Source organism: Chlorocebus sabaeus, chromosome 2 (assembly GCF_047675955.1).
Source record: "Chlorocebus sabaeus isolate Y175 chromosome 2, mChlSab1.0.hap1, whole genome shotgun sequence".
NCBI classification, from domain to species: Eukaryota; Metazoa; Chordata; class Mammalia; order Primates; family Cercopithecidae; genus Chlorocebus; species Chlorocebus sabaeus.
In genome coordinates this window covers 25,946,949-25,970,422 of record NC_132905.1, presented here as the reverse complement: position 1 = coordinate 25,970,422, position 23,474 = coordinate 25,946,949, and the positions used below count along the sequence as shown (strand labels likewise).

Here is a 23,474-nt window from a genome sequence, read left to right as displayed (position 1 = left end):
CTCCCACAGGGGCCCATCTCACAGCACCCTCTCTAGCCAGACACCCACTCCTACACCTCAGAGCCCTTCTCAACGCCTCTCCCCTCCTTGCCCCTCTCAGTTGCCCTTTTGACCTCCTAATTTCTTGACTCTGTCCCTTCTCTTCTGTCCATTCAGGGCTTATCACTCCCCACCTGGGCCATGCCCCAGCCCCCTGCCCATCTCTTCCCCTCTAGCCCTCCTGGCAGCTGTCAGCCCCACCCTCTCCCACTCTGAAGCCTTGAGTGACAACCTGTTGCTTTCGGAATCAAGCCTGGCCTCCCTAATGTGGCATTCCAGACTCCCGACAACATTTGCTGCATGATTCTCCCTGAGGCCCCATTGTGTATGTGGTTGCCTTTCCCTCTAGGCCTTGGCTCCTGCTGTCCTTCCCCAAGCCTGCTCAAATACTGCTCAACTTCTAAAGTCCAATTCAAATGTGACCTCCTCCAAGAAGCCCTCCTAGGTTTCCTCTCCACGGGGCCCTCCCTACTGGGCTCCGATCCCACCCTGGTCCCCATCTCACCAGATCATCTCGCTCTTGTCACCCTGGATCTCCCCAAACTCATTGCGGAAGTACTCGATGAGAAGGTTGCTGTTCTGGTCATGGGCTGAGTTGTAGTTGGTCACAACGCGGGTGGGGATGCCCAGGCACCTCAGCACTGTTGGAAAGGAGTGGAAAGCGGGCTGAGGGGACAGGCTGGCCCTACAGACATCCGCCCTGCTCTGGGCCTCCACCTGCCCATCTGCATTCCAGGGAACACTGTACCTGCTGTCCGAGTGGTGAGAACATGAGCCACCCTTCTTGTCTGGACAATGGCCCCCACCTCTCTGGTCGCCCCATGTCCATTCTATGCCCCTCACATCACAGTTGCCAGGAGACTCTAAAATACAAACCTGGGCCGGGCGCGGTGGCTCACGCCTATAATCCCAGCACGTTGGGAGGCGGAGGCGGGCCTGGGGTCAGGAGTTCGAGACCAGCCTGGCCAACATGGTGAAACCCCGTCTCTACTAAAAATACAAAAATTAGCTGGGCGTGGTGGTGCTTGCTTGTAATCCCAGCTACTCAGGAGGAGGCTGAGGGACGAGAATTGCTTGAACCTGGGAGGTGGAGGTTGCGGTGAGCCGAGACTGCACCCCTGCACTCCAGCCTGGGCGACAGAGCGAGACTCCATCTCAAAATAAAATAAAATACAAATCTGATGTCAACACTCCTCTGATCAATTGTCCATGGCTCCCCATGGCCCTTGAGGTCAAGGCCAGAGCCCTAGCCACGGCCCTTGGCCCTGCAGGGTCTGGCCCCTGACACCCTCCTCGCACACTGTGCTCCGCCACACTGGCCTCCAGCATGCTGTGCCTCCGCCAGCTTCCGGGCATTGGTGTCTGCCATTCCCTCTGCCTGGAAGGCTGCCTGCCAGGTTCAGGTTGCCTGATCATTTGCATTCATAGCACGGCTGGAGATGCGTCATCCTTTCCAGTGTACCGGCATGTGAGGGATTCTTTAATTAGCCCTCCAAGGACAGTGAGGGATCTGTCTTAAGTTAGATCCCGGAGCCCAGCACAGGCCTGTCATTGACTATTTTGTCAAACGGGATGAAGGAGTGGAGGAAGGAGAGAGGAGAGGAAAGAGGGAGGGAGGGAAGGAGTGATTGAATGACTGACTCTCCCCAAGATAGGGTCTTAAAGACTCAAACAGCAGAACAGGCAGAGGAGGGGACAGAGGTCGGGAGACCCAGCTGCTTCCAGCTGTGTGACCTGGGACCAGTCCTTCACCTCTCTGGGCCTTGGTTCCATCTCTGTGTGTATTAGTGATGCCACTGGGGACTCATCATCATTCCCAATGTACGAGAACACGGATGCATGTGGCCCTATAAACAGGTCGCAGCACAGGCCAGGGTCCTCAGACTTGTCAGGAGGGAGGGCCCTGCATTCCTGCCAAGGCCCTGTTTGCTGAGAAAGGGGCTGATGTTGCAATGACATGTTAAACAGAGACAGGACATTGACTAATCTGCAAGCTGAGCTCAGCTCAGAGAGGCGAGGAGCACGGCGGGGGAGTAAAACCCCAGCGTGGATCTCACCTACACGGCCCGCTGGGTGCTCCCGGCAGACGGAATTATGGGTGCTTTTACTCTCTCATTTTAAAAATGTGCTTTTTATGTGTATTGTAAAAGTAACAGATTCACAGAAAAGGTATCTAAAAAATGAAGAAAACAAGATTATGTAATAATGTAATCTGTGGGACTTTTGTTTTACTTCTAGCTTTGATTGAAGTTGAGTCTGGGAGAGGGGGAGAAGCAATATGACTTTTGCCCTGGGGCCACCATCGATGTGCCAGGGTAAGAGCTTACCATTTGGCCCTGGATTCCTGCCAGGAGACTTGTAGGAGCTGGGAGGAAGGAGGAAGGAACAGCTATGACCTCCCCCTCTTGCCTGGTTTCTGTCCCCCTGAGGCCTGGGCAGAGCTCAGCCCTAAGGCTGCCCTAAGGCTGCCCTCAGCGAAGGCTGGTGTCCTAACTGCAGCTCTTATCCCACCATGCAACGGGCCTGAGTACACACCAGAGGACAGGGGAGGCCTGTCTCTGCTGTCCAGGGAGCCAAGGGCCACTCTTCCCCCAGGGATGGTGTCCTGGGAGGCCTCCTCATCACGGTCTAACAGGAGGCTGCCCCAGCACTGTGCATACCTGGATCAGAGCCTGACCCTGCCACTCACCAGCTGTGTGACCTTGGGCAAGCCCCTGCCCTCTCTGAGCCTCCATTTACTCCTCAGTAAGATAAGTGAATAATAGCAGCTTGTGGGGATTTGTGGTGATTCAGAGAGAGGCCACAGGTGTGGGCAGAGCCTCGTCTGCTCATTCCCAGAGCAAGCACTGAGGGGGTGTCTGGGAACAGCACAGTGCGTCACGGTGCCCGTTATGGCAAACGTCGTCCATCAGTGTTGGCTGATTCATTGACATCGAGGAAGTGCAGTGAGGGATCCGGCTGAGAAAGCTGGAACCCCAGGCTCCCCTGGAAATCCCCAAACCCAAGGCTAACCAGAGCCAGAGACTGTGCGGAGTGATCTCGCCCTGGTATGAAGAGCTTCCTATGAATGAGATCAGTCACCACTGTCTCCACTTTACAGATGAGGAAACTGAGGCTTGGAGGCATCAATTCTCTTGCCCAAGTCCACCCAGGGGTTAGAGGCAGAGGTGGATTCAAACCCCGGCAGTCCAGCTCCAGAGTTCACGGGCCAGTTCACCACTGGTTCTTCACATGAACTCCACGGCCATAGTGGTCAGACAGCCCTTTTCTTGGCCAAGTTTTCCCTGGCTCCATCCTACACAGCCTGGGAAGAGGCTGCAGGGACCGGGACACAGCCCTGCAGTGGGCAGCGGAGGGCAGGATCTGCTGCTAAACGTTCAGGCAGCCACAGCCCAGGGTGACCAGGGTGACCAGGGTTTCTGCGGGTGAGCCTGGGGACCCAGGCCTTGGATTGTGGGTTTTCTCCAGGAAAACCCATGGGCTTCTTTGAAAAGATGTGTTTTAGGGCTCTCAGAGGGAAGTGTCTGGGATGAGGGAGTTTCCACAAGAAAAAGGAACTTAGAGGTCACGGGGAACAGGCAGTCCCAGGCAGAGAGGCAGGGGTCAGAAGGCAAGGGCAGCCGGGCTGAGAACCTAGGTTAGGCTGCCCTGACCCAGCCTCTGGTGTGGATGTGCTGGGGGCCTCCCAGGGACCCTTTCCAGGGCCTTAGCACTGGTTTTGGAATCAGAAAAGCTGGGAAGCCTAGACCAGCCTTTTAGATTGAGCCTGGTAATAATGATAGTCATGACAATAAATATCATCACAAAAGTATTTTCTATCATGCGCCCAAGATCATTTTAAGCACTTCCCACATTCATTTATTTATTTAGAGATAGGGTCTCACTCTGTCACCCAGGCTGGAGTACAGTGGTGCAATCATGACACACTGCAGCCTTGACCTCCTGGGCTCAAGTGATCCCCCTGCCTCAGCCTTCCAAATAGCTAAGACTACAGGTGTACCACTACCACGCTCAGCTACCTCACACATATTAACTCATTTAATCCTCACAACCATCCCAGGATAAAGGCACTACTGTCACACCCATTTTACACACAATGGAACTGTGGTTCAGAGGAGTTAAGTGATTTACCTAAGGACACACAGCTGGTAGGAAGCAGAGCTAGGATTTGAACCCCAGGCCTTGACTCCAGAATCTGTGCTTTTTTTTTTTTTTTTTTTTTTTTTTTTTAGAGAGAGGATCTTGCTCTGTTGCCCAGGCTGGAGTGCAATGGCACAATCATAGCTCATTTCAGCCAACCTCCTGGGCTCAAGCGATCCTCCTGCCTCAGCCTCCTGAGTAGCCAAGACTGCAGGCACACACAACCATGCCTGCTAATTTTTATTTGTTTTATTTTTTTGTAGAGACAAGGTCTCACTACATTGCCCAGGCTGGTCTCAAACCCCTGGCCTCAAGCAATCCTCCTGTCTCGAGTCCACATTCTTAGCCAGTGTGTGATGCTAACCCATTTTCATAAGCACCGTGATTAGCCTGGCAACAATCGTCAATATTTTCTGGCCTTAAATTTTTAAGATTTTTGTTTTAAATTTTTTACTTTTTTGGTTTTAAATTGCTTGCTATTCCCCCTTGACATTTAGAACATGCTTTGTTTCTTGACACTGATATTACTGTTAGGATCCAGTTATTACTGGCTAATATTTGCTGAGAGCAACACTGGGCCAGGTTCTGTGCTGAGCAGCTTCATGTCACACCCACTCTAGGAGGAAGGTCTTGATGTTGTCCCCATTTTCCAGATGAGGAAACTGAGGTTCAGAAAGAAGTCATTTGCTCAAGGTCACAGAGCAAGTGGTGGGAGGGTGGGGGTTTTTAACTCAGGTGTGCTTAGCTCCAGTGCCCAAGTTCTCAGCCCCGAGCCCATGCAGTCTCCCAAATAACAGCCCTTGATCCTAACAACCACCGGAGGGATGGCTATTGGATAAAGGACCGGAGAGGGTGGTCACAGGCTCTAGGCCACATAGCACATTGAGAGTGTTGGTGGCAGGGGCAGGGATGTCCTGATTCCTACTCTGGTGCTCTTTGTGCCCCTCCCAGGGCTCAGGACCCACATCCCAGCAAGCAGCTCACCTGTGCAGGCCACGGCGGCAAAGACCCAGCACTGGCCGTACTTGACGCGCTGGCAGCCATGGTTCTTCCAGCGCCGCAGGATGTCCACACTGCCGATCCAGGACATGGGACTGACACCGTCCCCGTAGTTGTTGTCCCAGCGTCCCAGCAGCACACCCTGGTCATCATTGCAGTTGACCTGCAACCAGTGGGGCAGCACGGGGACTGAGCCTGGGATGGGGTGACAGCTGTGCCGCCTGGGTGAGCCTGAGCACAGCAGGTGTGGGGTGAAAGGCGGGGAGGGGAGCTCCAGGGTGAGGAAAGGGCAGGGACAAAGGGGCCATGGTGTGACAGACTGCGGTGTGTGGCAGAGGGTGGGGGCTGGAGCCGGGGACAGGAGGGAGATAGGGAAGAAGAAGGTGGGGCAGGGTCAAGGTCTTGAACACCATGCTGGGGATGTGACTCTGTCCTGTGAAGAACACAGGATTGCTGGGCAGTGACATGGTGTGATCTCAGTTTTACAAAGACCTGCTTGGGTCCCCCACCCCAGATTGTGCCGTTCCCCCTAAACTCCCATTACCTCAAGAATAAAATCAGCCTCCTGACCACGATCCACGAGGCCCTTCTGGTCTCACCCCTGCCCACCTCTGCAGCTTCCTCTGCACCCACAGGCCCTGCTCACTCCACTCCGGGCACACTGACCTCCCTTCCTTCCTCAAACCTGCCAAAGTCACTCCCTTCTCAGGGCCTTTGCACAGCTGTGCCCTCTGCCTGGAACGCCCTTCTCCTGGGTACCACCTTAGGGAGCCCCTCAGCCCCTTCTGAGCCTGACCCTGCGGTCCAGCATTGTCACACCTCGGGTTCCTTCAGAGCGTGCACCGTCATTTATGACTGCCTGCTCGTTCATACGGTATTTTGGTTAGTGTCTGCCTCCTCTCCCCTACCCTCTATAACACAGTCTCCATAAAGTTAGAGATCACACGGGACTGGTACACGGCTGTCTCCCCAGTGCCTAGGACACAAGTGGTACTTGATAAACATCCGCTGAAGAACTGAATAAATTAATTGCTCCGGGGGACCTCACAGCATCAGCCTCATCTGTGTAAATCATATCTTTCCAATGTAAGGTCTCTTCCTCGAGACTTACCCATCTCCTGGGTCCCCCCACCGCACCCAGCACAGTGAATGGCCTGTGTTTCCACTGCGAGGGAGGGGCCTGCGGGAGCCCCCTGTGGGCCCCACCCCGGATGGCCCTGCCACTCACTCACCATGCCGCTCACCACCCGGCCCACGTAGACGGGGCTGCTGCGGCGGGAGGAGTCACGGCCGGCGTTCTTCAGGAACTTGGGGTTGACATCTAGAAGGATCAGGCAGATGTCTAGGATCCCATCTTCAAACTGTGTCAGAGGAAACAAGAGAAGAAGGAGGAAGCTAGGAAGGCACCTCCTTCAGGAAGCCTGCCTTGAAGCCTCCACTGTTTCCTGCTCTGTCCCACACAGCAGACTGGGAGGCTCCAGCTGAGTCTGCCAGATCTCTCTGGTGGCAGCTTCTCTTGGCCCAGGAGGGAATGGAGTGGGACAATGACTGGGTGAGCCATGAGTGTGTGACAAAGGGGTTGACAGTCTTCATCCAGGACCTGGTTGAGGGGACCTGGGAATCTGGAGCAGGAGCCCATGGAGTGGGCAGCCCAGTGTCCCTGGGGCTCCCCCTTAGAGTCACCCTGGGCCCTGTCACTGTCCCTTTCTCCTCTTGCTCAGCCAAATCTCCCACTTCCCCAAGGCGTGGCCCACCCTGCAGAGCTGATGTCAGCCCCTCGTCCCCCTCCGACCCAGCCCACACACACTGCTCTGATGGACTGAGACAGATTCTAAATACAGAAATCCAGTCCCATCACTCTTCTGTTTCAACCGTATCCACAGTAAAACCCAGACTTCCCCGTGCAACCTACAATGCCCTTCACAATCTGCCCCATCCCCTCTTTGACTTCATCTCTCACCACTCACACCCATACTCACTCTGCCCAGGCTCGCTGTCCCAGGGCCCTTGCATGTGCTATTTCTCTGCTCAGAATGCGCTTCCTGCTGCTCTCTGCAGGGCTCACACCGTCTCAGCCTCGCCATTCAAATGTCATCTTTCTCAAAAGCAGGACCCCTTCTTGCCACCTTCCATTTGACCATCCACCTGCAGGGACCCTTCTGTCTGCTCTCTTCCCCCCACCTCTATGGTCCTTTCCTGGGCCGGATCTCCCTCCAAGCGGCACAATAGCCTTCCATGGCGTGAACCCTCTGTGGCTCCCTATTGCCATCAGCCTGATGTTCAGGGCTGTTCCACAACCTGGACACTGCTGGCTTCTCCCACCTCATCTCTTGGGGCTCCTTCACACACAAGGTATGCCCCAAGCTACAACGTACGTCTCAGGCATGACATAAACTTTCCAACCTCTGAGCTTTCACTTGCATAGTTCCCTTGGCCTAGTATATCGTGCACACACCTCCTTGCATGGCAAACTCCTATTTGTTCTTCAAAACCCAGCTCAAATATTCCCTACTTCAAGAAGTCCCCTGATCCCCATAGGCTGTTATTCCTTCCTCCCTCTAAGTCTCATCTTCCTGGACTGTGATCCCCTTCAGAAGCTTTGCAAGGACCATGTCCCATAGCCTAGCACAAGCCCGGACACAAAACAGGACCCTGGGAAATAAAGGAAGAAACTGACTTTGTTCTCCTTCTCAGGAGAGAATAAAAAGCCATGAAAAATCAGAGCCAATTCATTTTCTGATGTATTTTATGCATCACGGTCATACCCCCATTTCATTTCTATCCCACAGCAGGCTATGGGGTTGCTGGGCAGATAGTTTTGCAATTATCATGACAATATTCAGATGAGAAAACTTTGGTCAGAGCCTGAGACCATACAGGGAAGATTTCCCTATGGTTTCAGGGTAGGACCCTCTAGGCCTGAACATTGAACCCTGCCCCAGAGGCTGCTGGGGGAAGCCTCAGGGTGAACCCCACCCCAGGAGGCCAATACCTCCTAACACACCAGGAGGTTGAGTGGCCAGGGGTGCAATAGTTCTTGCTTCGTGAGTTTTCCCAGCAGTCTCAAGAATTTTTACAGGTGGATGGATGATAAATGAAATTTATCATCACCAGTTTAGAGAACCAGCCCAGGCTGGCCGACTGGAGAGTGAGAAACCACATGAAACAGATGAGCCATTGGCTGAGGCCAGCCAAGCCCAGCCTAGACAGCCATGCACAGCTGACCCATAGACTTGTAACAAATAATAAGTGATGGTTGTTTTTAGTCCCTAAATTTCAGGCTTGTTTGTTTGCAAAGTACGGTTACTAGACAAGCAGCATCAGCATCACCTGGGAACTTGTTTGAAGAGCAAATTCTCACCCCCTAGTATTTTAACATCCTCTGTCAGTGATCCTGAGAACCACTGATCTGGGTGAGGGTTTAAAGCCCCTTCTTAGCACATGCCTAGCGCACAGCGAGTGCCCTCTAAGTACTGCCTATTATTTAAATACATGAGCTTTACTGTTCCCTCTTCCCCCTCCCGGGATACCAACCAACTTCACAGCTCCCAAAGGCTCTCCTAGTTCTTTCCCCACCTTGAATCCAGGGCCACCACCTTTGCTGTGTGACCTCAGGCCAGCCTTGGCCCTCTCTGAACCTTCAGCTGTTTCAGGGCCTTTGCATCTCTGGCAGCATGAAGTGGGTGACTCTGTGACTCACTCCCACCTATGCAGCTTTGGCTGCCCCCAGACACAGGGTCAGGCACACAGAAGGGCCTGAGATGGTTGGCAGAAACAGGGTGTTGCCCCTACCTGCCCAAAATTCCAAGGTATGCTCTTGATGAACTTGGCTGAGCCCTGGTAGATAAAGCCCTGCTGGGTGAGGACGTACTCCTGCCGCTCCTCTTCCAAGTCCAGGTACACAGCGTCCGCTGCAGGCAGGAAGAAAGGGACCTCAGCTGTGGCTCTGAAGAGGCCCCAGGGTCCCTTGCAAATCTGGCAGTCAAGGGTGCCACCTCCCTAAGCCAAGCCAGTGTCTCAGAGATCCAACTTTCTTTTAATTAGAAAAAGTCACCATTAAGGAATAATCCCACATCAGTGAGATAAGGTGTTATCGGTTAGTGACAACAAAGGCTGCCATTTCTCCAACACTCACCACGTGCCAGGACCTGTGATAAATGTCTGGCCTGTGTTAATAAATTTAATCTCCAGAACAGCCTTATGAGGAACGGACCCTTGAAAGCCCCATTTTAAAGATGGGAAAACTAAGGCTCAGGAATATTTTATAGCTAGGAAAATTGAGACTAAAGACAGAGGAGCACTGGACCAGGAGTCAGGAAACTCCTGAGCCTCATTTGCTGTGTGACCCTGGGTAGGCTACTTTGCCTTCTCTGCCCACCTTAACATCTCACTGTGTCAGCCCAAAATGCAGATCTGAAAGGTGCTTTGGAAACGAAAGCCCTGAGGTAGCATGAGGGAGGCGCATGATTCAAGGGAGAGAGAGCTCAGTAGCAGAGGGGAAGGCCAAGAAAGGGTTCCTGCAGCTCAGGAGAGGTGGGGTCCTGTCCAGCTTGAGGGAGTCACAGAGGGCTCCCTGGAGGAGGTGGCATCTGAAAGCTGTCTTGAAAAATGATTAAGGTTTAGAGAGTTGGAACCTGGAGGGTGGCATTCTAAGCAGAGGACCAGAAAGAACAAAGTTTTGGCTGCTGGAAAATGCAGGGCATTTAGTTGTCTGTGGCCAGTGAGGGGAGAAGAGGGGGCTGAGGAAGTTGGGACCAGATGGTAGGAGGCCAAAGATCAGGCGGGCTTTACTGACTCCACTTCACTGGTGAAGAAACTGAGGCCAAGAAGGGGCCATCTGGAGCCGCATTATGACTTTGGTGAGCCGCAGGCAGTCTTGACTTCATGCATTCCTTCCTCCATGAGAAAAAAAGTAATTGAATGTTATGACTGCTTTGGTTAATGACAGCTATCTCAGATTACATATGAAAACCTATTGTTCAACTTAAAAGTTCATTTTTTTCTTCTGATTTTAAATTAAATTAAAACATGTTCACAGGCCCCTAAAAGTTTCTCAGGCCCCAGGCACTGTGCCTGTCGGGTCTAATGGAGAAGGTGGCCTGGGAAGGAAGCAGCTGCCGGACCCTCAGACCCCTGGGCTTTGTCATGCCCATCTGCGGCGACCAGCAGCCCCCACTTTCATCGTAGTGAGGAAAAATGGGAAAGAGGCCAAGTCTCTTGTGTATTCTGATCTTTGGCTCTGGAAACTTCTATAAAAATTAACCCTGAAGTCAATGAACTATAATGGCTCTGCAGCAGCCGGGGGATGTAGGATAAAGAATGAAAGAGAAAGGACAACCCACAGTGTTTCAACATTAGAATGAGTGTCAGCACTTGTTGAACTGTCCCCACCCCAGCTCAGGATGCCAAGACTATGACGTCCCCAGCTCAGGTCTCCATCTGGTAAAGGTGGGGGCACTGGGGACATGAAGCCTTGCATATAACTGGCACTTGATCATATTGGTCTTGGAGCTGATGTACAGGAGGGTCCCGTTTTCCAGGCAGACCCGGCCCTTTCCCACCCATCAGACTGATTTCCTCCCGTAGCGCCCCTGCGCTTACCCCAGCCCAACTTCCTGCCTCTGCATCACCAGCTCTACAGCTCCCGCCCCGGGATGTGGGTCACTTTAGTCACTGTACCGCTTGGCTGACTGCCACTCCAACCCGCCGGGTGAGGCCAAGCAGGAGGAAGGGGGCCATCCCCCAGAACCACACTCCCCATTCCCTGAACTCTGAAACCCTGTGGTGTGGACAAGGGTGGGGACACTGGCGTGTTCCTGTCCTGTTGGCAGAGCTGCCAACTAGTTGCGACCCTCTGCAGTTGACTAAAATTCAAAACAAACCTATGGAGCGGGGGGATCCAGTAAGGCTACTTCTGTCCCGAGAAATCATTCTATTGGCCACAGGGTCTGAAGCAATGGTGCTCATTGACGCATGGTCCCTGCGTGCCATGAGCCTCCGGGCACAACCTCTTGTCCATCAGTGGGGGCTAGACCATCCACATGGGCAAGACACAGGACACTCGAGGCCCTTAGAAAGAATGAGCAGATGTGGCCGGGCATGGTGGCTCACGCCTATAATCCTAGCACTTTGGGAGCCCAAGGCGGGCGGATCACCTGAGGTCAGGAGTTTGAGATCAGCCTGGCCAACATGGTGAAACTCCGTCTCTACTAAAAATACAAAAATTAGCCCAGCGTGGTGGTGCGTGCCTGTAGTCCCAGCTACACGGGAGGCTGAGGCAGAAGAATCATTTCAACGCGGGAGGCAGAGGTTGCAGTGAGCTGAGATTTCACCGCTGCACTCCAGCCTGGGTGACAGAGAGAGCCTTGGTCTCAAAAAAAAAAAAAAAGAAGAAGAAGAAGAAGAAAATAAAAAAAAAAAAAGAAAGAATGAATGAGCAGATGTATGCAGACCAATGTGGACAGATCCTCACAGTGTATTGCAAGGGGAAAAAACCAAGTTGTAGTTAATGTATACGGTGGGATCTTTTTATGTTTGTGATAGAGAGACAGAGCCCTAAACAATACAGCAGTTTCTCCAGGCACGTGCAGACTGGCCTAAGGAGGGGAGCCCCGGCAAAATATCTAACAATGGTGTTCCCCAAGGAGGAGGGGTCAAAGGGGGAGGCCACTTCTCTGTAGTCTTGAAGCCCTCCCCTCCCCTCCCCTCCCCTCCCCTTTTTTTGAGACAGAGTCTTGCTCTGTCACCCAGGCTGGAGTGCAGTAGCACAATCCTAGCTAACTGCAGCCTCAACCTCCTGAACTCAAGAGATGATCCCACCTTAGCCTCCTGAGTAGTTGGGACTACAGGTAGGTGTGTGTCATCACATCAGGCTAATTTTTGTATTTTTTTATAGGGATGGTGAGTTTCATCATGCTGGCAAGGCTGGTCTTGAACTCCTGGCTCAAGTGATCCCCCTGCCTCAGCCTCCCAAAGTGCAGGGATTATAAGTGTGGAATTACAGGCGTGGGGTTACACTGCACCTGGGTTTGAAGCTTTTCTAAAGAGAATGCTGTCATGGGAAATAACATGTTATACTGGGAAACAAAAGTCAAAATATGGAAACGAGAAAAATTTTAAAAGCTTTCTGCTCAAATATAAATTGCCTCAAAATAGAGAAGAAAAAAGATAAAGCAGTGGGCCAGCAAGAAGGTGGTGGTCTAACAGCCAGGAGGCCAGAATTTCCGCCCTTTTGATGACGGACACACAATTCCCAGGAGGGGCCTGGCCCATGATGCTTGTCCCCTTGCTTTGTTTCATTAGAGCAGAAAGGAAACAGATCATTAGACCCGACTGTCTTGCTAGTTAGATGGGAAAATCGAGGCCTGGGGAGGTGACGGGCTACCCCTGCCTCCTCCGTTTCCTGTGTGTGAAGTGGGGACGCTGTCATGTCATCCTTAGGATTGTTGAGAGGCCCGACTGAGACTGTGCTTAAGAAGGCAGCTGGATAGTCAAACTGCTCCTACTCACCCCCCTCCCCCAGCCTTCCCCCCAACCTCACCTCCCCGTTTCCCTTCCCCAAACCAGTCTGGGTGAGATTTAAAACAGGGCTGCCCACCTCGGCCAGGCACAGTGGATCATGCTTGTAATCCCAGCACTTTGGGAGGCTGAGGCGGGTGGATCACCTGAGGTCAGGAGTTCGGGACCAGCCTGGCCAACATGGTGAAACTCTGTCTCTACTAAAAATATAAAAATTAGCCAGGCGTGGTGGCACATGCCTATAATCCCAGCTACCAGGGAGGCTGAGGCAAGAGAATTGCTTGAACCTGGTGGGCAGAGGTTGCAGTGAGCCGAGATCGTACCATTGCATTCCAGCCCAGGCAACAAGAGCAAAACTCTGTCTCAAAAAACAAAAAACAAAAACAGAGCCCCATGAAACAGAACCAGGACATAGTGCCCGGGCCTGGGCATCAGCTGGGCACCCTTTTTCTGATGTGTAGCTTTTGAAACCAAGTCACCGCTAAGCCCCAGTTCATAGCGGTCTGGGAATACACAGGCCTCAAACAGCGAATGAAGTCCCTTGGTAAATATCTGGAATTGGGCATATCATTCTACTTCTTTGTATTTTTAGTTTTTTAGAGGCAAGGTCTCACTCTGTTATCCAGGCTGGAGTGCCGTGGTATAATCACAGCTCACTGCAGCCTCGACCTCCTGGACACAAATGATCCTCCCATCTCAACCTCCCAATTAGCTGGGACCACAGGCGTGCACTACCACACCCAGCTACTGTTAAATTTTTTTTTTTTTTTTGTAGAGACAGGGTCTTGCTCTGCTGCCCAGGCTGGTCTTTAACTCCTGGCTCACTTAAGTGATCCTCCCTCCTCAGCCTCCCAAAGGACCGAGATTATAGGCATGGATCACTGACACCGGCCTCATTTTGTTTGTATAAACAGGGATAACAGGAGTACTCATGTCTTGAGGGTTTTGTGAGGCTGGAGCACAGTGGGCCTCACTCAGTCCACTTCGATGTGTGTCTCTTACCCCTGTTCTTCCCACCTCCAGTGGCCTCCATGGGCAGATCCAGCCCTGCCCACCCAACGCTGTGAGTGGACGGCGTGTGGCTCACCTGGGCACCAGGCATTGAAGAGCAAGATGAAGTGGCCCAGCACAAAGCTGGATCCCTGGTAGCCAGTGGAGGCCTCCAGGCTGAGGCGATACAGGCCGATGGGGGCGTTGGCCGGGGTGGTGAGCTGCAGTGAGAGGGTGCAGTCTTGCTGGTCCACCACGGTGGCCGTCCAGTCACCCTCCTCCACAGCATCTCGTAGTGGAAAACGGGCCTTGGTCCCGGCCTCCTGGCTGGGAGCTGGGCCTGTGGAGGGAGAAGCAGTAGCTGTGAGCTAGGGGTGGCAGGGCTGGCAGGGCAGGGCACCTACCTGGGGTCCCCCGGCTTGGGCTCCAGGCCTAGCTCTGCCACTAACCACTGAAATAACTTTGGCAAGAAGTTTTGTCTCCTTGAGCCTCAGTTTCCTCATCTGTAAAGAGGGGCTCAGAACCCCAGCCTTTCGGGGTGGCTTTGTGGCAATGCATAAAAAACCACAGGCATACACATGTCCTCAACTAGACAGTCCTCCTGAGAGAGGGGCCAGGCAACCCGGAGCCAAGGCTCAGTTCCACCGCTCTACAATGACGTGACTCGGGACAAGCCCATCCCTCTCTCTGGGATCGCCTGGCTCATTTGTGTAGCGTAGACAAGGATTAGGCAAGATGCCCCAGGGCCCTCCTTTCCTGCCTAAATCCTCTACCTGCTAGCGCCCCGCTTTTTCTCTCAGAGAAGGAAGCCCAGACCCTGAGCAGGGAGGGACCTCCTTCCTCTGAGAGCCCGTTGCGGTAGGCCAGCGGAGGATGCTGGCTGGCCCACACAGCCTCTAGCTGTCTGTCTCCCTAAGCACCCCCAAGTGCTGTCCCCCGCATCCCCATAGGCAGTTCTGAGATGCTGGTCATAACCACCCCTCTCCTTCCTACAGCCTTTTACACTTTATGAAGCACCTGCTTCCTTTGAGACCCCTTGCCCAGGTGAGAACACTGAGGCTTAGAGCAAACGGGGTCTCCCAAGGATATCCTAGGAGTTTGTGGCAAAGGTCGCATCAGAAGTGGGTCTTTAGCTCTCAGTTGTCTTCTACGGTGCCTCTCCTTCCCAAACAGGACGCTGCCCGGCCGGGTTCTCAAAGGCACAGCGATGGGCACACTCTCAAAGTAGCTGCTTTTCCAGGTGGAGGGGAGGGCCCACCCCCACAGGCAGGTCTGAGTCATGGGCAGGGCGAGGAGGGGCTGGTCACTTTCTGGACATGGGTGGTGGAGAGGAGACAGAGGACGTTCTCTGCCTGGCTGGGCGGGTGCCCAGGAAAGTTTATTTTTATTCTTACATCTCCCTCCCTGCAGCTCTGCCCACCCGCTGCTGACATTATTGGGGCCTGCTCACCCTGGGGCTCCCTCCCAGCCCTCAGCCCCCTCCTCCCTGCCAGCCAGCCCCACCCACACCCAGCTCAAATGTAACCATGAACTAACAGGCACGACACAGGCCTCTGGGGCCCTGCCCAAGTGCCAGGGGCCAGCTGGAAGCCTTTGAATGCTCCCTGACTTCCAGAGCTGCCATTCGGGGAGGAGTCGTGCAGGCTTGGGGTCCCAGACCCACCCTAGGTCTGGTTCCCCCACTCTGCCCCTGAGTACTGTGTGACCTGGGTCACATCACTAGGCCTCTCTGATCTGCTTTCTTATCCTAGAAGAAAACAGGCTTAGGCCACATGCCTGGGAGGGTGCAATCTCAGGTTCGAAACTGGCTCTATGAACTTGGACAAGTTACTTAGCTTCTCTATGCCACAGTTTTCTCATCTGTAAAATGGGGCCAGTGGCAGTACCTCCCTATAAGGTTGTTGTGAAGCTTAAAGAGGACAGGCATGCAAAGCATCCCACAAGGCGCCTGGTATATAGCAAGTGCTCAGGAAATCATAGTTAGCCTTGTTCAGTTTTCATGAATGCCTCCTGGTTCTGTTTCAAAGGTTCTATGAAAGAGTTCATAGAAAGCATTTTGAACGGTGACCAGCTCAGTTATCATGCAGAAAATGTGAGCGATCGTCAGTGTTATTAGAAGGGGCCACTAAAAATCTGAATTCTCAGGCTAAATAGTAGATTATGAGAACTGGAGTGGAATGTAGAGATTGTCTAGTTTTATTGAAGAACTTCACAGATACGGAAACTGAGACTGAGCGGGGTGGCGCTGGGGTGACCAAGCATCACAGTTTGCTCAGGACAGCCTCAGTTTATGCCTGTGGCCCTTACTTAATTCTTAAGGGCCCTCCTTCCAATCTCAGAAACGTCCCCGCTCGGAGGATCAATGATCTAGTCTCTGTGGCATCAGGCCCGGGCCAGGCCCATCGCCAATGTCGCTGTTGACATTTTACCCTCGGGGACAAGTCAGGAAATGCATTTCCCTTTCTCTCTATCTTGGGACAGCCATGCACACACAGTCACACACACTCACACACCCCTTTCTTCCCAGATCTCAGGGATACAGGAGAAGGACAGGCTGTCCCACGGTCCACCCGCTGCTCGCGTAAGCTGGCTTCACAAATTCCTTGGCTGCGGTTCTACACCATCCTCTTTGTGGGACCAGGGGCACCATGAGGACGACTCTGTGCCCAAATGACCACAGGGAGCCTAGGGTCCTGGCCACTATCCCAGACCATGGTGGCCGGGCTGGGATGGGGTGAGTGAGCAGAACCTTCTAGAGTAAAGCCTTCTATTCGCCTCATAAGGGTTACTTTCACTCCTCCAGGCTGACTTCACTCCTGCGGCCACAGGCACACCCCCTCAAACCCAACCCCATCCTTGGAGGGAAGCAGAGCTTTATCCCTCTAACAAGGATGGCATTTGTCTAGTGTGGCCTGGACCCCGTAACAGAATCTGTCAGGTCTCGAACTGTCTGGGTGAAAACACACAACATCTAGGAATGTGGGGTCAGGCCACACGTTCACTTTCACATTCACTCAGCTCCATTCACTGAGTGACCTTAGCCAGCTCTCCTGCTTCTCTGGGCCTCAGTTTCCCATCACAAGCTAGAATGTTCCCACACAGGAGCAGAGTCAGCTGGCCAGGCCTTGAACCGAGTGCTGACCCAGGCCAGGTCTGGAGTTGAGGGAGGGCCCGGTTTCCTGGTATTGTCCCTCAGGCTTCCCCAGGCTTCGGGAATTTCTTGGTTGCTTGGACAGGGAAGCTGTGTGCACTCTGTACTCAGAGATCTGGGCTCCTCTGTGGCTTCCTACAGGGGCTGCGGAAGTGACCAGGGCAGGTTGGTTATGGTTTGAGATAAGTTGGTAGAGACTGGAGGACGGAGATTAGCTGGCTGTGGTGGGAAGGTCAGCGGCGGCCCTTCACCCAACACCAAACTCAGGACCCTAATTACCTAACAAATGACAAGAACACATGGACGCATAGAGGGAAACAGCACACACTGGGGCCTCCTTGAGGGTGGAGGGTGGGAGGAGGGAGAGGAGCAGAAAAAATAACGCTTGGGTACTAGACTCAGTACCTGTGTGACAAAATAATCTGTACAAAAAACCCCCATGACCTGAGTTTACCTACACAACAAACCTGCACATGTACCCATGAACTTAAAATAAAAGTTTAACGAAAGAAACAAAGAAAAATAAATAAAAAGGAAAGTAGAAATCACAGGCTGCCCAAGCCAGCAGCTCACCTACCATTCCATTTCACAGAGGAACACACTGAGACCTGGCAGGCACTTGTGATAAATATGCCTGCTGCAGGGACATACGGATGAAAAGCCTTACCCTGCGGTCAGGGTTTGAAGCCTTCTGTGTCCCTAACTCACTGTGTGACTGACCCTCCTGAGCCAGTGACTACCTTTCTGAGCCTCAGCTTTCCCACCTGCAGAATGGAGTCCTTTATAACTTCTAAGCTGCGAGGATTCAAGACAAGCATGCGTTCAGCGGGTATGCCACAGATGTTGTGATTTTCACTATCACAAGCCTGACTTTTCTCAGGCCACCACATCCAGCCCTTAACTGCCACGTACCCTCACTTTCCACTTCGTAGAGGGGGAAACTGAGGCTGGAAGGTCAGAGACTTGCTGGGGGCTCCTTGGCTCTGTTAGCAAGGGACCTACAGGGCCAGTGTGCTTATGGGGGAGTTCCTGGGCAATGGGTGTGTCTCCACCAGGAGGCCAGGGGCAGGGAGCAGATAGATGGAGGAGGTATCCGAGGCGAGCCTGCAGTCCCCATGATAAGCCTTATCAATGGCCTTCTAGGTCAATACAGGCCTCAGCCAAGGAATGCTTGCTGCCATCTCTGCCCTCGGATACTTCCGAAAGAGCTGGCCTTTCCCATCCTGAGTCCTAGCCAGGTGGCCCCTCACTGACCTCAAGGGAGTGGCTCCCACCAGAAACCAGCCCCACTGATTTGGCATTTGAGGGCATTTTCCCAGGAATGGCCAACAAAGAAAATTGGGCACGACGCATCTGGGGATGAGACGCCTGGGGCCTTGGCATCCCTTTACCCATTCCTGCGGCCCCGGTACAAAGATAAGCAACAGCCAGACACTTAAGAACCTTGCAATATGAGGGCTTTCAGATAATGAAACTCAGGTTCAGAGAGGTTAAGTAATTTGCCTAAGGTCACACAGCAGGTAGGCAACCCAGCCTGTGCTAGAATCCAAGTCTCTCTGTCCAGCCTCAGAGACTGAGGCAGCCACCAAATGGTTGGAGAATGAACTGCTGGGACCCAGAACTGCTCATATAGAAGGCTGAAGCCAACTGGGATCTTTCTCTGCCACCCAGGCCTGATTTGGGCCTGATTCAGGTGCCTGGCTGGGTTGCATAGATTTCAGGCTGCAGAGGGATTAGAAAGTTGTTTTGATATGGGAAAGTGCAGACAGGATCTTTTTCTTTTTTCCTTTAAGGTAGTGTCTTGCTATGTTGTCCAGGCTGGATTCAAAGACCTAGGCTCAAATGATCCTCTCACCTCAGCCTCCCAAATAGCTGGGATTACAGGCATGTACCACCGTGCCTGGTTTGTGGATGGGAATTTTTTTTTTTTTTTTTTTTTGAGACAGAGTTTCACTCTTATTGCCCAGGCTGGAGTGCAATGGCATGATCTCGGCTCACCGCAACCTCTGCCTCCCGGGTTCAAGCAATTCTCCTGCCTCAGCCTCCCAAGTAGCTGGAATTACAGGCATGCGCCACCACACCCAGCTAATTTGGTATTTTTAGTAGAGATGGGGTTTCTCCATATTGGTCAGGTTGGTCTCGAACTTCCGACCTCAGGTGATCCACCCACCTCGGCCTCCCAAAGTGCTGGGATTACAGGTGTGAGCCACCGCGCCCGGCCTGTAGATGGGATCTTGATCAACTTTCCTCATTGAAGGCTGACCTGCAACCCTGGTGATAATAGGCTTTCAGAAGCTCAGGGGTCCAGAGGCACAGACTTGCTCACAAAGCTGGTGGTCTGCGTGACATCTTCTCCCTTTCAGGGCCTCAGTTCCCGCATCTCTAAAATGGGGCTGATGACAGGCGGCAATCTCCCAGGGAACAAAGAGGGGTAAAGTTATTTGTTCTGTTCTCTGTCAGGGGTCTGGGACATGTCAGGGTGGAGAGGAGGTGGTGGTGGTGGTGGAGTGAGGATGCAGGTACTCACCAGTCACGACACTGAAGGTAAGACTGTCTACACTGGCCTCGTAGTTGCGACCCTCAAAGTGCAGCGTCAGCCAGAAGGGCTGGCCCCGTCGCACCACCAGCTTCTCCCGGCACAGGTCGGCTGTGTGGTGGTCTCGGCCATTGGTCTCCAGCTCCAGATCACACCTCTCCAAGATCAGATCTACGGAAACAGAAGGAGACGCCTGAGCCTCGGGGGCAGGCTTCAGACCCCCAGCGACGCACCTGCCCTCCCTAGACAAGGGGGCCTTGTGCCCTCTTACTCCCCATGAAGCACGGCCATTCTTTCGACTGACCTCTCTCCCCAGCCCTGGTCACACAGGGGCTGGACGGGGCCCAATCTCCCTAACGCCTTTTTTCTTTTTAATTTAATTGAGACAAGGTCTTGCTTTGTTGCCCAGGCTGGAGTGCAGTGGTGTGATTGTAGCTCACTGTAGCCTTGAATTCCTGGGTTTAAGGGATCCTCCCACCTTAGCCTCCTCAGTAGCTGAGAGGACAGGCGTGCAACACTAATTTCTTCATTTATCAGTAAGCTGGGACTATAGGTATGTGCCTAGATAATTTTTTTCATTTTTGGTTTTGCCATGTTGCCCAGGCTGGTCTCAAACTCCTGGGCCAAGCGATGCTCCTGCCTTGATCTACCAAAGTGCAGGTGTGAGCCACAGTGCCCAGCTTTCCCTAATCTTTTAATCACAAGGTTGTGACCCCCTGTGGCACTTCCTAGCTGTGTGACCTCCAGCAGCCATGGGGAACAGTAGTATCTACCTCCCAGGGCTGGTGTGAGCATGAAATGAATTAATGCATGTAAAACACTTAGTATAACGTCTGTTGTGTAATAAATACTCAATAAACACGAGCTATTCTATTGTTATCAGAGGGTTCTTTTGGTTTAAACAGGGGCAGTATTTGGTATAGGTCAATGACATGGGCTCTGCCTTTAGATCCAATGTCCAATTTACAGGAAATATCCAGGGCTGAGGAAAAAGTTAAACATAGAACCGGGATGTAATTGACAAACTTTATACACAGGGAAACTATTGACAAAGGGTCCGGTTTCTTTAATAAATAGATTGCAAGAAAGAAAATGAACAAAACATTGAAGAGAGAACCTATAAAGAGAAATGTAAACCCATTGTGATGTATTGATCTTATTTGGATCTTGATTTCAAAAACGTATTTTAAAACATTTATTACATGTATGAGACAACCGGAAATTTAAATACTGATGGCATAATGGTGATATCAAAGAATTTTTGTTAATTTGTTTGTGTTAAAAAAGAGAGTCCTTATCCTTTAAAGGCATATACTGAAACATTGACAGATGACATGTTATGATATCTGAGATTTCCTTGCGAATAACAGAGAAGGTGCACAGGGGCAGGAGACGCCACAGTGGTCAGGGCTGGGTGACAGGGACATAGGAATTTATTAAACAATTCTATCTACTTTTATGTATGTTCAATATTTTCCAAAACAAAACAATTTTTTTTTTTTTTTTGAGACGGAGTCTTGCTCTGTCGCCCAGGCTGGAGTGCAGTGGCCGGATCTCAACTCACTGCAAGCTCCGCCTCCCGGGTTTATGCCATTCTCCTGCCTCAGCCTCCCGAGTAGCTGGGACTACAGGCGCCCGCCACCTCGCCCGGCTAGTTTTTTTGTATTTTTTAGTAGAGAAGGGATTTCACCATGTTAGCCAGGATGGTCTCAATCTCCTGACCTTGTGATCTGCCCGTCTCGGCCTCCCAAAGTGCTGGGATTACAGGCTTGAGCCACCGCGCCCAGCCAACAAAACATTTTTTAACATGATAGGAGCTTTGAAGACTTCCAGAGGTAGATTTTAGTTCTGCTGTGCTGCTGTGTGAGCCTGGATAAGTGTCTCCCCCTCTCTGGCCTCCTCCTCTGACGTCTCAAGGGGCTGCTGTGAGTCTAGAAGACATGTTGGGAACCCCCTTCCCCAGGGCCAGCCCAGGACAGAAGCTTGATATGTAAAAGTTCCATTTACAGTTTCAGATGGAGCAGAGGACCAGGGCACGGTCAGGGTGACAGATGGGTGGGGGTCTTGGGGGAAAACAAATCTCATAAACCTTGGCAAGCTCAAGGTCAAGATTGGGAAGCCCTTAAGGTGGGAGGAGTGGGCAAGACAGACTCTCTGAGAGTGGGGCCACTGGACAGCATGTGGTCCAAGTGAGGCCCAGGGGCAGAAATTTGTTCAAAGTCACGCTACAAGTTGGTTCTTGCAGTGGGAGAGCCCAGGTCTCCGGCTCACCTTCGACAATTCCAAAAATGACATGCAAAGTGCCTTGTATGTGAATTATCTCAACTTAAATCCCAAAACAACTCCGCTTACCTAGATGCTATCATGATTTCCATTTTGTAGACAAAGATACCAGGTGGCCCCAGGTCCCAGAGCAAGTGGCTGCTTTGGGATTGGAATCCAGAGCTGTAGCATTCCGTAGGATTCTGCCCTGGGAACCACCTCACTACAGCTCAGTTTGTTCTCCAGCCCCTCTTACGACCCTCCCTCGCCATGTCCTGTGTTGTTCTCAAACCTGGGGGCAGATAGTTCTACGCCACTGAAGTATCAGGGATGTCGGTCCCCGTGTAATCACAACAGAAGAGACCTCAGTGGCCAGAAGGGAAAACTTCCTGCTGGCCTGTTGTGGTGAGAAAATGTTGTTTTTGGAAACTTCAGTCCCAGGGAGCTTGAGTAGGAAAGAGGCCATTGTTGTTCCCGTGGAAGACCCTGGAGATATGGCCAGTCCCTGGGCTGTGGGAGCTGAGGTATTTTCTTCATCTATTGTCCGAAGAAGGGTTTCCAGAAATCATGCCCAGCTCCAAAGGTGCAGAAACACTGGGGTCTAGAATTGTAGGATTTATAGGATTTCTGCACTGAGAAAAGGCCTAGGTCTTCCAGGCCAGTGAGACCTCAGTCAGAAGTGCCCACTGTGACATGGGGTTGGGGGCTCGTCATAACTGGCATCTCCAGGATCTCCCAGCCCCACTGAGCCCTGCTTTTGACCACGGTGGGGGGTGAGAAGATGCACTGAGGACAAGCGGCCACCAAAGCGACACATCACAGTGTATTGGGAGCTGGGTCTGAGGGAGGCGGGTGGCTGAGATCACACAGCAGGGTCAGGCGGGTCCACAGTTCCTGCCACCCATTCCTGCCCCACCTGCCCCATGTCCCTGTAGCACACCCCTTCCTGGGGGTTGCAATGGGTGCAGAAGCCATCCCCAGATGAACTTGACCCAAGAGCCAGCTGGGATTCTGGGTCCAGCCGTGACATCCTCCATGGTAGAAATTCCTCCCGCTGGGACCCATGACAGTGCTGCTTGTGTTTGCGGGGATGTGGGGGGAGGGTACAGGTATGAAATTAAGCCTCTATTCCACTCCTCTCCTTCCTCAGAGATGCACCAAAGGCTGACACTGCTGTTCTTATTTTATAGGCGAGACTCAACAAGTGGCCAAGGTCTAGGGTTGCAGAACGTGAGGGCGGAAAGAACCAGCCTGGTTTCCGAAGCCTCCCCAATAGGATGCTGAAAGCTCCTCTCTGGCCACTGGAGCCAAGGACTCAGCCAGGCTTGGCTTGCACACCACTGGGTTACAGTGTTGCAAACTGTAAACTACTGTCCTGGCGGACCACGGGCATGTGTCCCCGGTCAGTCAGTGGGGGCTGGCTCCCTGATGTGTGCCTGGAGCTGTGCAGGGGGTGCTGGCCTGGCCTCAGAACACTTAGGTACGGGTGGTTCTTGCCAGCCAGGACCCCTTTGCGTTCCATTGCCTCACCTGATCCAGGGAGGCAAGGGATAATGGTTATGCACTGTGCACCGGGAAACTGAGGCTCCAAGCAGCATCGAAGCGCCTCCCCACCCAGCCCAGTCTGCCTGTTGCTCTCCAAATCAGGACTTACGAATTCCACTCCCACCAGGTCCTGACCCCCAATGCCCCTGGGCCCCTGAGTGGCGGCTACGCTGACTCTGATACTCACCCTCGGCCATGGTCGGGCGGGGGCGGGGGCGGTGGCTCCTTACACTGGCGGCAGGACCCTCCAAGTGGGACTACTGGCGGCTGGCACTGCTGAGGCGGAGCGCCGCG

The 23,474-nt window shown here is 52.7% G+C and overlaps 1 protein-coding gene across 1 annotated transcript in view; it reads right to left on the bottom strand.

Moving 5' to 3' along the window:
• Window positions 1-23,474, bottom strand: part of TGM2 (transglutaminase 2) — a 38,063-nt gene extending 14,589 nt beyond the window's left edge. The window contains exons 1-7 of the mRNA XM_008017801.3: window positions 23,368-23,474; window positions 19,365-19,544; window positions 13,784-14,026; window positions 8,971-9,089; window positions 6,411-6,539; window positions 5,164-5,341; window positions 545-680 (exon numbers count right to left, since the gene is read on the bottom strand). Of these exons, the coding sequence (XP_008015992.1) occupies window positions 545-680; window positions 5,164-5,341; window positions 6,411-6,539; window positions 8,971-9,089; window positions 13,784-14,026; window positions 19,365-19,544; window positions 23,368-23,377 (995 nt within the window). The 5' untranslated portion in view covers window positions 23,378-23,474. The remainder of the gene's footprint in view (window positions 1-544; window positions 681-5,163; window positions 5,342-6,410; window positions 6,540-8,970; window positions 9,090-13,783; window positions 14,027-19,364; window positions 19,545-23,367) is intronic.